Source organism: Marmota flaviventris, chromosome X (assembly GCF_047511675.1).
Source record: "Marmota flaviventris isolate mMarFla1 chromosome X, mMarFla1.hap1, whole genome shotgun sequence".
Lineage (NCBI taxonomy): Eukaryota > Metazoa > Chordata > Mammalia > Rodentia > Sciuridae > Marmota > Marmota flaviventris.
Genome location: NC_092518.1, coordinates 135,268,397 through 135,284,960, shown reverse-complemented (window position 1 = coordinate 135,284,960; position 16,564 = coordinate 135,268,397). Strand labels below are relative to the sequence as shown.

Below are 16,564 nucleotides of genomic sequence, written 5' to 3'. Positions count from 1 at the left end.
AATTAATTTTCATGTAGGAAAAACTCCTTCAAAACAAGTCAGAGAACATTTCTATCACCACAAAATAACCCTATGGACTTTAAAGATGGTGGGTTGTCTCTAACTCACTTTAGAAGAATATGATTAAAGATGCAACAATCAGAGATGTAGTAGTTTCATATGCCCTCTCATAAGAGATTGGAGAAGTTGGCTTGCTATGAAACAGACTGTAGCCAATTCAGTGACATTCTACTTTGATGTTTGCTCTCCTTCCTTCCTTAACTCACTACTCTTTTCCTCACTCCTGCTTTGCACATAAGCTTTTGTGTCAAGCTCTATTTTCTAAGAAACCTAGCTAACACATCTGAAAATAAGGAACTCTGGAATAAAGAAGTAATTTCACTCTAAGAAGTTTGTAATGCCACCATCTTGGGAAGCAAAGCAACTAATATATGTCTGTAGCTGTTGCTTAATTCCTAACATAGGAACACATTTATTCCAACTCCCAGGCTGCAGGTAGAGTTAGGGAAAGGATTATTCACCATTTGAAGTTTGTTACTTCAGCATGGCTTCAGCTGTGTTCCAGATTTCTACACATGACTATGGAGCATAGACTTTGGAATCAGACAGCCTAGGCTCAAATCTTACCTCTACCACTTAGGCAAGTCACTTAACCTCTCTGTGCTTCAGTTTGTCATCAGAAAAGTAGTGAATGGAATAGTGCCTATGTGTAGAGTTATTGTGAGGATTGAATGCAATAATTTAGGTAATATGCTAAAAGTAGTGCTTAACACACAGTAAGCACTAAGTGTTTGGTATATTATGGCTATTGTGATGGGCTGGAACCAAAGGAAAACTCTTGGCTATTGCCATATGAAATGTATCCAGGGACCTATATGTGGAAAGCAGTAGGGTTTAGGAGGTAACAGATGACTTAGTTGCAAAAAAATGCCAAGCAGGAAACACCTTCTAAATATTCCTGTTTATACAGTGCATGACACAAAGTAGAAAAATAATGAAAACAGAGACACTCTGCAGGATTTATAGTTCTTTTGTATATATTTTAAATATACATGTGCAATACATTAAAATATATAGAGATGTGTGAATATATATTTACATATATGTGTGTGTATATATATATATATGTATGTGTATATATATATATATATATATATATATATATATATATATATATATAATCACAGAAGGGATACATATGCACACTCACTCATACGTCCATGCGCATACCCCAACAGGACCCATCTATACGTAAATCAGATGCAGTCCATATCAGGCCAACTTGGACACAAGTGAAAGCCCTGACTCAGCAGCAGATTGAAGACTGCAACTGCATTTGAGTAACCCTTCAGTTTCTTCCACCAAGTGTAAGGCCATTTAGAAATACACTGAGAAGGGCTTTTCTGGGTATATGGCAGAGCCCAGGGCCCCTCTGGCAGTGCACAATTTGCCTGAGTAAGGACTGCAGGGTTGGGATATCAAGGAGCTATCAAGAAGAGACTTGTGTTATTTTGGGCCCTGAAACTGATAAGCAAACATCCATAGAATAACTTTAGCTCCAGAACAATGCACTAGTGTCAGAAACATCTTAGATATCTGAGCTCTAAGCAAATTTCAAGCAGAAGCAGAAAGAAGTGTGTTGCTACTCATCTCCATCCAGCTTGGCCCAGAGAACTGGGCACAGCTTTTAGGGGTAGATAAGTTTGAAGTACAATCAGGCAGACTTGTAAGACAAAAATGTCACTTAAAATCAAAAGAATCTAAAAAGCAAACAAAGGGGTTATAGATATTGGTTTAGATTTATAAATGTTTCAAGAAGCCTAATCTTATATATGGCACCATTTGCAGCAGTATCATTAACATTATTAATAATCATCATAACATATTCATATATACAAAAATAGAGCAAAGCAATTCTAGAAGAGGAGGTGTAAGTGAACGTGTAGGACAGTGTGCAATCCAAATGTCATTATGCTTCAGAACAATTCTGAACTAATACAGACTAAGTGGCACATATTTCTGTAGTATATGTCCAACAAAGGGACATGGATGTCCCCTCCTTTCCTGTGTATGACTATACACTTCTCACCTCTCCACCCTGCAAAACACATCCATGCACACTTTAAAAGAGATGATATATAAAGTTAGAGTCTGGAAGTCTTAAACGAAGTTGGAGCACCTTGATTTCAAGCAAGTGCCCTCAATCTCTGAATACCTTGATGAATTTTGGATTCACTTACAGAGGGAAACTAATTCTTGTGTCTTTCAGCAGTAGTCTTTAGGAGCCTGCCATCATCACTGCATCCTTTTCCCATTGAAAGGGGTTCATAGCACAGGCTCTCTGTAAGTCACTTCTCTGCATTATACATCTTTCATCTCAGTTTTTCAGTTGCTGAAATCTAGGTTCTCAGACAGCTGCCATTGCCGACAAAGCCAGGAGCGAGCACAGTGTGTACAGCAAAGAGTAGATGCAATGGCGAAGATACAGCTTGGTTAGGGCTTCTTTAAGCTTTTTTCTTTTCCACACTTGAGTTTCTACAAGGTGACAGAGCCAAAGGTGATGTCCACTGGGGGAAGCCTCAACACTTGATAGTTAATTAACTACTCACCATGCACTGCAGAAAGACCACCATACTAACTTGGCATGGTTCCTGAAAAGTAATTGGAAGGGAATGGCTTTCTGTCATTGTTAGTCCTAGGAAAAAATCACATGACTCATTTGTGGTGCAGGGGAGAAAATATTGAACTAGAAGTCAAAAGGCCAATATTCCAGTCCTAATTTGGCTATCAATTCAGTGTGTGGCCTTGGGCAAGTCCCTTCCTATTTCCAGGCCTCAGTTTTCCCATCTGTAAAATAAGGGCATTGAACTACATTAACAGTTAAGATTCCTTCCAGCTCTAAAATTTTATGACTTTTTATGTCCATTATTAAGGCCTGAGCCATGCAGTCTCAGGGCAGTTAGCTTCTAAGAGAGAACATACCTCTGTAATATCCTTTGCTTTGTTCATTTAGCTATAAAGCACGTCTGCCTTTGGCACTTGGGTCAGACATACAAAGTTATGAGCATCCTGATTTACTATCCTACTCAGCATGCTAATGGTATCTGTCAGCACTATAAGTTGATTACTGGGAAAGGGAGAAAAACTCCAATTAATTAAATCTGGAAATGTAAGATAACCTAATATGCTCACAAACAGGTGAGTATGGTTGTGAGTGCACACACATTGGGATACAGACTATTGCTAGTGATCAGTTCATTACAGTAATCCATGTCCCTTAATAAAAATTAGTAAATAGTATAGCATAGCAAAGTTTGGCGTCTAAGGAAACACCTATGGAAAAACAGCACTTTTGGACATGTTAGAAAGAGAAAGGAGGAATAGGCAGAGACAGAGAGATGTAGATTAAATATGGCGAAAATACAGGCAAAGAAAGGATTAGTTTGAAAGAGGGAAAAGGGGAGGAGAAAGGAGTAAAATAAAAGCAAAGAGGCTGAGAATGAAGGAGAAAGGAAAAGGGAAAAAAGAGGAGACAGGGAGATAGAGAGGAATAGAGAAGGGCAGTAAATAGGGAGATGGGGTCATATTCCCTGGAAGGTTGAACACTGTTCCACATGTACTTGTGAAAACCATCTTAGAAGAAAGCTTCCAAAGGCACTGTGGAAAGCAGAGTGACAATCAGAGCCTGCATCGAGAGGCATTACATTGGGGAGCCCCTAAACCTCCACGTTGCTGGCTCTGTCAGTCCTCAGTGGTCCAAACCTCATGCCTGTGAATCACCTGAATTTGCCATGACAGCCACAAGGGCTGAGTTGGCAGGGTGTAAAAAGGTTGAAGAGCAGTGAGACTGATACTGTGAAAAGAACAAGGCATCCTGCACCAGGATGTACTTTGCCATTCCCCTGATGCTGCAGGAACAAAAGAGGTGAAGCCCTAACTTTGGCTAGTTTATTACTCCTTCTCCTCTCCAAAGATGAGGCCTATGCTTTACTGATGGGGGATAGAAGGAGAAAGCTCTGGATCCATATTGTGAGAAGGTCATACAGACTTTTCCTGGGCCTTGGGGAAAGGTGCACTACCAGAAGAGATTTTTCTGCACACAGTGTTGGTGTGCCTCTTACAGCGGCAGCCTGGTCTCCGAAGATTATCATAGCCCTGCTGGCACAGATGGAGGCATCCACGGGTAGGCAGGTAGCAGCACAGGCAGGGTAGGAAGAGGGAGATGAGGCTCATGGCTGCCCAGCGGACAAAGCAAGAGCTAGGCCCACAGGAGCAGGGTTCATCAGCGCAGTTGTCTTCATCATCAGTGGAGCAGTGGTAGAAGAGGCCCTTGACACAGCACAGGCAAGTGCCATAATCGAGGAGGCTCTCAGCAGAGCAAAGGCAACGCTGGTTGCACAGCCAGCAGGAGGGGAGAGGGCGAGCAGCTGTACAGGGGACACACTTGCAGCGCCCACACTCCTCGCAGATGAAGAGGTGCTCACTATGATGCCCTATAGATTGCTCAGCTCCTCCCTTCAGAGCACCATCCGCCTTTGGGTAGGCCCCTGCTCCAGGCTGGGTTCGGATGATGGACTGGCCTGAAGGTGAGGGCGTAATGCTGGCCAAGAGCCTTTGATCAGAGGCAGTGGTGCTGTGGGACATCGAGCTGGCAATGCTAGATTGGCTCAGATGTTGAGGCAAGGGCTGCAATTGATGGCACTGGCTGAGACTGCGGGGTAGAGCAGTAGGCATGGTAGCCAGGGACCAATCAGATTTGTGCGTTTGCACGATAAGGGAAGGACTGGAGAGGGCCTGTTTACAGGGGGCTGGAGGCCGTTCCACATAATCATTGCTAGCATGAGTAGAGCGCAGCTGTTCAATAGGCAGAATTTGTTGGAAATCATCTATCACTGTGGCATCCATTTTGCCTTGATTTTTTGAGCTCTGAGTGGTTTTGGGTCAGAGTGGCACTTATGGTGATAAAGAGGAGCCCTTGTAGTTACATGGACCTCAGGGTACATCAGAAAATCCTAGGAGAGAAGGAATAGAAACAGTAAATGAGAACACACAGGCATGTATTTCTGTAGGGAACCAACAAAGGTCAGGCCTTATCACCAATACTATGTTCAATCACTTAATGATAGGCATGCTACATATGCCTTTATTGTGTAATCAACAACATCTACTTCTTTACAGACAAATCTAGTCATCCCATTCAGCCTATAAAGTGGTTTGGGAGCAAATATTGTATCATTGATTATTTTTGTATTTCATTATATGACTAAGTTCACAGGAGCAGCTAGCTCATTCAGGAGTTTGCTAACAGAAATATGAGCCCTGAGCATCAGAATTCTAATAATAATGGAACAAAATGTTAAATGCAAAGTCTACTTCCTAAAGCAATTCTGAAGCAAAAGAAAAAGCATCCAAAATCTCCCATGGGAAGTTGCCTATATGTGTATGTATCCAATTAAAATTCTCCTTTTAGTGCATTTTATGACAAGTAGAAATAAACAGATGAGAAAGGACACTGATTGATTTGATGAATATAGGCAAGCAAGCAAGACGCAATAATGGTAGAACTATGACAGAGACACAAGGGCAGGAATTATGCTGTCAGTAGACTAATAGGAAAAACACCTTCTCATTACCTTACAGACTGCTTTAACTTACTGAGGAGGCAATTCTTTTTAAATGGCACAGCAGATCCATAATGAAACATTTTCATATAGATGGGAATAACAAGGGGTGGGAGAACTGTAGAAGCAAGCCTTGAATGATTTCAAATATCACCTGTAGTTGTGACTATCACAACCTTGAGTTGACTCCATTTTGTTGGCATTTCCCAAGCATATTCTGCTTGGACTGCTTTTTTCTACCTTATACCAAAAACTGGATTTCTAAAAGATCATCAATGTTCTTACACAATGTTTAATACAAGTTGAATATCTAGAAAACATATGCTTATATCTTCATTGTATCACAAACAGTTATATAGTCATTCTCTTAAAGGATTTTTATCAAGCTTAGAACTAATAATGATAAGCATGAGGAGAGTATTGAACAAATAGGAGACAGGGACTGGGGGTATAGCTCGAAAGTAAAGCACTTGCCTAGCATACATGAGATCCTGAGTTCCATTCCCACCACTGCGAAGAAAAAGAAGGAGAAGGAGAAGGACAAGGACAAGGTCAAGGACAAGGACAAGGAGAAGGAGAAAAGAAAAGAAAAAGGAGAGAGAGAGAAAAAAAAGAGAAAGACTGCTATATCATACCACCTAGTTGACTGAACAGCCTAAAAGAAATAAACAAGGACACCTAAACACCAATCCAAGAAGACAACATGAAAACATCAGGACTTAAGAAACACTAGCATGAATAAAGTATATATTTGAAATCCATCAGATTTCAGGCTTCCTCAAAATAGATCGATTACTCATACCACTATATGGGATGGAGAGTTTGGATGAGTAATAGAAACGAACAAGAGAGAGAGGATTGTGCCTACTTAGGTTTCTGTAAGCAAGCAAACATGACAATGAAATGGGCCTAAAGCTCAGGAACAAAAAAAAATAATGGTGTGGTTCATAAAGGAGTCAGTTGCTAATAATGACCAGACTTAGGTGACTTTCGAGGCTATATCCTCATGCAAACCTGATTAACTGGATTTTCATGTATTAATTTTTTGAAAAGACAATTCAAATTGATTAAAAATAACTTTTTGGCCCATCACATCAAAGAACTAGTCTCACAAAAATTTTACTTAGAGCTAGTTGCTTTGGTGTTAAATAAACACAATACAAAAGAATGCAGATAAACACTATGGAAACTCTAAGACTCAAATGTCTATGTTGCCTTTGTCAAATCACTTGTTTTCTTTGGGCCCCTGCTTCACAATCTATGTAATCATAGGGGTAAACTAGCTGATCTCCTAGGATCTTACCCCATCATGTGAGGCAATTTGATAAAATAATTCCTTTCATTCATACCTTTTACATCTTCAAGTCCTTGAGGGTATGTTGGACAATGTGTCCTTGTATATTTGGGCAATTACAAAGCAAAAATATATGTCCCCCTGATTTACATACACTCAGAGACCCCTGCAACCTCCTACCCCTACCTTTGCTATATCTTTATAGATTCATTGACTTAGCATTGGAAAGGAATAGAACATTTTAATTTGGACAACCAAATAAACAAGGACACACTTTTCAGTATATATATATATATATATATATATATATATATATATATATATATATACACATATACTTGTAGGGTATATGTGGACATAGGAGCATAAGACTATAACTCTTTTGGAAAACTGTAAGAAATGGGTTTATGTCCCATTCATCAGCTAAAGAATGTGTGGCATCCTTCAAGTCCTTTACACTAAAAGCTCAGTAACATACATGCTGAATGCAGTTTAGACTCATTGATTTATCAAAGGAAGCTAGACTGAACACATATTGGAAATTTCAAGAAGCAAAGATTCAAAGGAAGGTATATAAGGTCTCAAAATTACAGGAGATATTGTGATATTCCAAATATGGGATTTCAGGGATGTCATTAGAGACATGTCCAGAAGGTTGAAAGCTAAGCTTGGAAGAATCTAGGTCATAATAGAAATGACTCAGAACCAATAATGAGAACCATGTTCAAAGGGGATTCTGTCTGAGGAACAGAAGGGTAGATAGTGTTTAGGTTAAAATGGTATCCTAGAGTATGGATATTAGACTTCTGCAAGACTATGGAGTTAAGAGGATTGGTTTGATTATTAAAGAAAGTTGTGGGCATCAGTCTGGGATGATGAGGTACTGTCTTGCTTTCAGGTAAGGGGACTGACAGATTAGATTTATTAGAATGGACTCTGAGATCCAGTGCAAAAGATCTGCAATACAGTGTGCAGTAGGGCCTGGTAAAAAGAGGATGTTGAGTAGGATTTTTTAAAAAAGGATTGGATGTCAATAAATTCTTTGCAGTTCTAGATCTGCTGAATCTGATCTAACAGGAATGAATTGAATTAGATACATACTATAGCCAAAGGTAAGATGGAAAAAAATATTGAGAAATGAATGGCAAGAGACTGCTGCAGCACACGGACTAGATGAAAAACTACGACTGCATGCACGTTTATGATTCAGAAATTCACTCATTAAAGAGCCATTCATTGTGAGCAGCAACAGTTAAGAAACTGTGCTGTTAGTCAATTCCATATTATATTAAATCAGAGAGAGAATTACATATCCCATATTACTAAATAGGAGTCAAAGTGATTACAAGTTTTGGCTGCAGATTGATGGGATCTAGTGATTTTTGTCACGTACTACCTCTGCAGTAATGAATGATGCATTGTAATCCCACTCCCATCTCAGTCTCTCTGGCCAGGTGCTCATAGCTTTCTCAACAGTTTTTCCTGTAGCCCTGAAATTTGCTATGTTCAACCTAAATAGTGATTTCTTTTCTTATGCCAATTTAGGGACTAGAAAGCTAGATCCATTCAAGAAATGCTAATCTTTGTTAATGGAAATAAAAAGTATTTTCTCCATGGAACCTAACGTCTGCCATGTTGAAACTAAAGTTGAAAACTTTCCTATTTAAAGCTCTTCTATATTAACACCTTAAGCCAGTTCTGATTTCTATGATAAATCCTTTCTGATACAATATGACTCAATGTTCATTTCAATGAAGAGGGAGGAAGAGAAAAAGGAGGGCCTGGCTCCTGTTTTCTCCCACTCTTGTGGGTTCAATGCTGCTTTTTACCTTACTGTATAACGGCTCTGGGGTGTGTTGATTTTTTTTTTTTCTGTACTCTGCTCTTTTATACACTCGTTCTCAGAATAACTGAAAGCAAACATAGGGAGAATTTCTGCTATGGCTTTATATGTTTTCCTAGTTATGCTGTTCCAAAGTCTGCTCTCTAAAAATCTCTGTCTGTGCAAAAGCATTTGCATCTGTATCAAAGCACATCCCCCTTACAAATACCAAGTTGTATATAGTTTACATTACTAACCTCTCTGCCACTGACTGGGCCTCCCTCCTACCGCATACATCTTGCTGGAATTGCCAGGTTCTCACCACATTTAACTCTTAACTTGTCACTTTGCTACCCTAGTCCTATTCATTAATTTAATAGTTTCATTAAGACTTATAGCAGTTTATTTCAAACCAGGGAGTCTTGAAGTTTTAATACCTTGCATTATTAAAGCTGTTTTAGTGATGAATGATACAGGGAACATTGTTATGTCAAATGAATTCACATTCTTCTAATCCTGAGGAAAATGATAAGCTAGTTATTCATTTAAGAAGCTGGAATCTTCTCTTTAAGCCTCAAATCATTTTATAAGACACAAGAAACCTAAGTTCTAGTCCTAATGCTATCTTTACTTTACTATGTGACTGTAGGCAAGTGACCTCTGTTCCAGGCCTCAGTTTCGTCAAGATGAAAGGGTATGAAAGAAATGTTTTCCTTTCTTGTTCCAGTGCTCTAAATTTTGTGCTGGGTTTGTTGGATGCATATCTCAGTCTGAAAGGTCTTTCATGATCCTTTCTTTAGATACTTTACTTCCTCACTATTCAACTCCTCAACTCTGAATAAACACCTCCAAATCCAAGTCACTCAGATCATTATCTAGACTGTTTCATAGCAAAAGAGACCTAACATAAAGAAACAAAATATACTATTACAATAAAGTCTTAGTATATGTTTGTTTAGAGTCCAAGAGAACAAGTGGGATACTTTATTATGGATAAACTGCCAACCCTTGCCTTATTTGTATTTATGTATGTAACTGCCTTGTTAGGAATATGATTTAACACCTGGTATATCCAAATTAATGTAATAGCACATTATGTTACAGCAACGTTTTAATACACCCAGAAAAGCAACAACAGTTTGCACTTCAAAATAGATTTTCAGTTTAAGAGTTCAAGGTCTGTTTTCTGTTCATTCAACTTGCTTTGCTGCATTAGAGTTAGTGATAATTATAATTAGATGTGTGGAAGAGAGTGGATGCTGTAAACCATTGCCTTGGGTCCTATTAAATGTCTATTGGCTAACTAGACATGCTCACAGGTTCCCACTTTGAACAAATTTTCATATGTCACACAGAGACACGTGCACACATACACAGGCATAGATCCAGAGATTTCTAAAGCATTTCTCTTGACTCAATGTAAGTGGGGGGGGGGGGTTATGCCTTGTCAGCTTGCGCCATTTCTACCCAGGGCAAGGTGATGTGATGAAATCTGAACGATGCACAGCTCAGACTTGTGAGCCAATAGCAGACTAGCCCCACGCTGACAGGATGCCTGCTGGGCAGCCAGACTGGCCTCAGCAAGGGCTCTTCCTACGACCTCAGCTTGGGTGGTTAGGCTGTGCTATGAGGGGCTTAGGTAAGCACCAAAATGCATTTAAAGGTGAACAGGCTGGATATTAAATTGACATTTGGCTAAAAATGGGATCATTTTGAAGTCTTGTTTTGATTTATAAATTTCCAATACAGATAATTTTCTATAAAAGCTGATTCATTTAAATTTCATTTAAAAGGTTTTCATTTTATTTTACCCACGCGCTTGCGCGCGCGCACACACCACACACACACACAGACACGCGCGCTTGCGCGCGCGCGCGCGCACACACACACACACCACAGACACACACACACACACACACACACAGTACAGGATGGCTGGAATGAATGGCAATCTGTGCATTGCATAGAAAGAATTATGAAGTCTTTAAGAGCTAATCTCTGTATCTTACCTTGGAAAAAGGGTTTATCCATGCTGAGAAAAGCAGAATAACTAATGCTCCATTTGGCTCAAAGGACCGAGTCCTCTCCTGAGTCTTTAGGTTTCTCCACCTCTCTTCGGAAAGTCTGAATGAAAACTCCTTTACTGGCAGTGAAGCCAGAAACAGAGATAGTTCTGTCTTGGTCTTTCCGACACAGCAGAAAAAACAGAGAAAGGAAAAAAATAAAAATTAAAACCGAGTTAGGAGTGAGACTCAGACCTGTAGTGGCAGATACTTTGTAGAGATTTTACATGCTGATCTAAATCTCGATGCACGTATTCCCCAAAGAAAGCTCAGCAGGGTAAGTTGTTCACCTCCTCCTCCTCTTTCTCCTCCTCCTCTTCTTTCTCCTCCTCCTTCTCCTTTTTCTCCTCCTCCCCCTCCTCCTCCGCCTCTTTCTCCTCCCCCTTCTCCTCCTCCTCCTCCTGTTTCTTTACCCCCTCCTCCTCCAGTATTTTCCTTCCCCTCCTCTTCCCCTCCCCCTTCCCTCCTCCCCTTCCTTCTTCTTTACCTCCTCCCCCCACTTCTCTTTTGCCCCCGCCTCCACCTCCGCCTCGTTCCCCTCCAATCTGTCAGATGAACTGAAGCAGCAGAAACTGCAGTTGTAGGCATAGGATATCTCAACAGAGCAATAGACACCGCTAGCATGTGATTATTTATATAGTTCATGGTGTGTTGGTATATAATCTGCAGGGGGAGGGGTGGGGGATGAAGTAGCACTGTGTTCAGCTCAGCTAGCAGACTGTTTTGTGAATGTAGATGATTTCTGGAGGTCTTGTGAATGGGTTGTAGAGGAGGATGGGAAGGGATTTATTGCTCCTTGTTATAATTTCTCTCTCCCCCCCTCTCTGTGTCGTTTGCTTTCCCGGAGCTGTAGCTCTTAATGCTTGGCTAAGTGGCGTCATCCAGTTGAAATTGAATCGACCCATTAAAACTCCCCATAGGAATCTCTGTATCCGGTCCCTGGGTAATGACTGAAACAAAATTTAAAGGAGAGAGGGGGTGGGGTGGAGAGTAGCAATTTTAAGGAGGCCTTATTTAAATATCTCTGCCAATCACAGCCCTACCAAGCCACTCAGCCCTTGCTGAGTGATTGCAAGCTTCAATCAGATAAAGAGAAGGAGCTTCTCCTTTGTTTAAGGGTTTCTCCCACCTCTTTTCCTCATTCATTCCCTCTTTTTCAGCCCTAATGATTATCCATCCATCATTCACTGGGAAACCATTACCCAGCCTTTAGTATGTCATACATTCGACAACAAATATTTATCGAGTGCCTTCCTTTGTGCTAGGTGTTGTGGGTCCCTGCCTTCATGGAGCCTCCTTGAGACTGCCAGGGTTCTGAAGATAAAGCAGTCTTAATTTACTCTTAGAGCTAAGGACAAAGCTTTCTGTAAATTACACTCAGTCCACTATTTAATTCAATTTGGAGGGGTCCTCCTTCTGGGCATCCAGACAGAAGTACTTGGATAAAAGCAATTCTCATATTTAAAATAAATGAGGTCTGATTTCAAATCCTGTTCGATGGACAAATGGCAGAAGCTTGGCCATCAACATTCTTAGGATGCTTTAGTTACCCTATCTATAAAATTGAGATGGTAAATGGTGACAGTTCACAGTAAAACAAACTTGTGAAGCAAGAAACTGAGATTCTTAATCTTACTCTAACTCCTTGTGTGACCTTTGCAGTTTACTTGTCCTCTAGAGACTCAATTTCTACATTAACATGAGAGGATCTGATTAGGTAATTGCTTAGGTCTCTTCTAGCCTTGACATTCTATTATTTACACCCTCTCAGGGGTGTTAAAAAGGACAAAAAAGCATAAGGTTTTAAAAATATGTTTTTGCATGGATCTGCATGTGCTCTATGTTCAAGATATCCCAAACTGTTCTGTTGATATGTATGTGTGTGTTGTGTGATGTATGTGTGTTTTCTAAGGAAATCCAGATCTATTTTCCCAATAAGAATTCCCAGTCAAGAATTTTGCTATTTAAATTATTCTCTTATGTGGGCTCAAACATCTTTCTTATACTTGAGTTTGTACAGATTATGAAAACCATTAAAGCTGAATTGTTGGTTCATCTGAAGAAGAGAACAGATTACTGATGTATTTGTTCTCCCACTTATTCAATAAATATTTATGGCACATCAATTATGTGCCATAAATATTAGTTATGTACTACTAACTATATTAGTTAGTAGTTAGTAGTTATGTACTACTAACTATATTCAGGTCAAACAGATCAGGGTTCATATTTTTGCTCTTTAATTTATGATCTCTCTGACTTCGAGCAATTCAATTCACCTCTCTGAGCCTATAGATTGAAAAAAGTTCTTGCATTTAGAAGTTTTATCATGGTGCCTACTATATAGAAAATACCTAGTGAATAGTAATGATGAATGTTAGGAAATCATTCTTGCTCTAATGTAGTCCATGATGACTTCAGTTTGAACTTCTTTCATTTTTAACAATTACAGCTTTAAATATGAACAGATTGGGTTGCCTAATTCTTTTCCCTCCTTTATTCTGTGAGCCTATATTAAGATAACAAATTATTCAATCTTATCACCTCTTAGGATGATACACATGACAAAAAATAATTATATTGATGGCCATTCATTCATTCAACAATGCCTACTATGAAATAATATCTAAGTGCTGGTAATTCAACACCTAAATTTCCTGCTTTCCAGGAGTTGACATTTAATTTGGTAGGGAGACCAAATTTATTCTATGTCAGATATTGTTCTAAGAATTCTATATATTTTAACTTATTTAATTCTGATAACAATCCTATGAGGTGTATTTATAAATTGCAGTGGTTTTACAAGTGAGAAACAAAAACCCAAAGAGATTAAGTAACTTGTCCAAGGTTACATAGCTGGTGATTTGCAGATTTGGAATTTATCCTAGTCCAACTCACTCCAGAGCATGTATTTTTAACCATTACACCACAGTATCCAAACAATTGGAGAACCCCTTCAAGGATTTTTTCCTATAACACTCCAAACTATTTGGTATCTGCTATGGTTGGAATATTTGTCTCTCTCAAATTCCTATGTTGAAAACCAATCACCAACATGATGGTATTAGGAATAGGGCCTTTGAGGTGATTAAATCATGAGGGTGGAACCCTTAAACAAGAGGCTTCAGAGACCGCCTTACCCCTTCCACCATGTAAGGACTCAGCAAGAAGGTACCATCTATGAATCAGAAAACAACCTCACCAGAAACTACCAATGCCTTCATCTTCATCCCAACCTCCAGAATTGTTATAATAATGATAATGATAAATTACAATAATTATAATAAATCTATACAAAATACATAATTATAACAAATAAACTCTGTTATTTATAGATTACTTAGTCTAAGATCTAAGGTTACCTAGTTAATTAAGCCTAAACAATGACAAAATCCCTGAACAGTTCGTATTGTTGTACACTCCTTTGTCTTTGAATATCTGATCAGTCTTCCCAAAACACATCCCTAACTTATATCCTTTAGGCCTAGGTGTAGAATCACTCACTATAGGAAAAATCTGTACAAAAAATCTCTTTCTCCAAAAGACCAGTTTAGGTAAATGTCTTCTTCTCTGTTCTCTAGTGACCTCCTTGTACTTAACACTATCATAAACTTGTTTTACAAATTCATTAGATTTGCTTAACACTGCATTTCAAGACATTTATTTTCTTGTCTCCTTAGTTAATGGTGTACTTTTCAGAAAACATGTTTTGACAAATTCATTGAGTTGTTCAAGATCATACAGCTAATTATTGATAGTATGGGGCCTAGAAGCAAACACAGATCCCCTGTCTCCCAATCCAGTCCCTTCTTTGTTTTTATAGGATACCTTGCTGGCATTAATTCAGTACCAACTGAATTTGCTGATATTGTCTCAGCATAGGTCAACCCATATACTTCTGTAAGCCAATAATTTCCAAAAAATAAATAAGTATTCTTTTTTAAAAATATTTTTGGTCGTAGATGGACACAATATCTTTATTTTATTTATTTTTATGTGGTGCTGAAGATTGAACCCAGTGCCTCACATGTGCCAGGTGAGTGCTCTACCGCTGAGCCACAACCCCAGCCCCTAAATAAGTAATTTTAAAGGACACTAGAAGAATCACTCTTCTCTCCAAATATTTTCCTTACTACTCTGTGTAGAAATTTATGGTTTATGTTTTTGTAATGAATTAAACACATCTTTTTACACTTTATAACAACTGGTTGTTCAGGTCATTTTTTAAAATATATTTTTTAGTTATAGATGGACACAATACCTTTGTTTTATTTACTTATTTATTTTTATGTGGTGTTGAGGATTGAACCCAGTACCTCACACATGCCAGATGAGTGCTCTACCACTGAGCCACAACCCCAGCCCTGTTCAGATCAATTTTGATATAACAGTTAACTAAAAGACATTCTGAAACAAGGAAGAGTATATCTAACAGTATATTGAATGAAAAAAATAGGAAATGGGGAAGAGTGTTGTAGGAATCACAAATATAGAAATAAATTAGGTAGTCAAGGAAGGTTTCACAGAGAATTAGAAAATGGGCAGAAAATGATAAACATATAATTCAAATTAAGGGTACATGTGGAAAGTCAGATTAGTAGCAACATGCATAGAGTCTAAGAAGAATGAAACATTCAAAATATCTTGTATAAGAGGTAATTTGAATGACAGGCAAAGTAATTTAGATTTAGTGCTCTAGGAATTAGAAATAAATATTTAAATGAAATAATAAAGTATGAAAATAAACTACATTTAATAAAGACACATTGGGCATGATATATTGGAATGGGGAGATACATGAGTTAGGTCAGCCAATTTAGAATACTCGAAACAGGAAATGATAAGGGCTAAGTTTGGGGACTGAAAGAAGAGATGTAAAGATGAGATATTTTCTGTTGAATATGGCAATGGCAATGATGCCATTACGATATCTAGAAGTTGGAAAGCAAAGATCAGTTTGAATGAATAAATATGTAATATTAGGGTTGGAAGCGCTTTGTGGGCTATATTATCAAATCTCCATTATAAAATTCTATTCACAGTCCTAAGGTAGCTCTTTATCCTGATTTCTCTTTTACACTAAGCTACAGAATCTTATTCAGTCTTTTTATTGGTTCTTTTTAGTTATACATGACAGTAGAATCCATTTTGACATAATTATACAAGCATGGAATATATATTATTCTAATTCAGACCCCAGTATTTTCTCTCTAATATTTTTCATTGTCTCATCATCCACACCCCTGAAATCTTATCTAGTTACACTTCTTTTATGGTATTCATCACTTTCTAATTTACACTGTAGTTAACTTATGTATATATCTTGTCTTTCCAAACAGAATTACTCAAAGACCCATATATGTGCCCCACCAGTACTTTTACTCTGACTTTCATATCATAAAGTGTTGTTGAAATAAACCAGGAAATGCAAAATTAGTAGCAAAGCCAGGAGTATAACACAGATCTCCTGACACTTGGTCTAGTGTTGTATTTACTGCAGCATAAACCAGGGAATGTGATGAGATTATGAGTTCTTCTTAGGAAGCATCAAATTTGAGGTGATTATGGGACATTTTCAAATGGGAGTATTTGGTACCAAGTTAGAGACATGGGACTAGAATTGGAGTGATATTACAGGAGAGAGACTTGAGGGCATGTTAACATGGAAGAGATCACTGGCATTTTTTTTTTTTTTTAAATGAATGAAACCTGTGAAGTAGAGGAAAGGGAGAAAGAAAAAGACTGGTACCATGTAGAAAGTTAA

The 16,564-nt window shown here is 38.4% G+C and overlaps 1 protein-coding gene across 3 annotated transcripts in view; it reads right to left on the bottom strand.

The window, feature by feature from the left end:
• Positions 1-1,097: 1,097 nt before the first annotated feature.
• Spry3 (sprouty RTK signaling antagonist 3) overlaps positions 1,098-16,564 on the bottom strand; it is a 29,475-nt gene continuing 14,008 nt past the window's right edge. The window contains exons 1-3 of one of the 3 annotated variants that reach the window (XM_071606858.1): positions 11,214-11,240; positions 10,747-10,920; positions 1,098-5,012 (exon numbers count right to left, since the gene is read on the bottom strand). In XM_071606858.1, the coding sequence (XP_071462959.1) occupies positions 4,039-4,905 (867 nt within the window). In that variant the 5' untranslated portion in view covers positions 4,906-5,012; positions 10,747-10,920; positions 11,214-11,240 and the 3' untranslated portion in view covers positions 1,098-4,038. Of the gene's footprint in view, positions 5,013-10,746; positions 11,096-11,213; positions 11,241-16,564 lie in introns of those variants that run through there. The other 2 variants (XM_071606857.1, XM_027922996.2) reach the window with 2 other exon arrangements.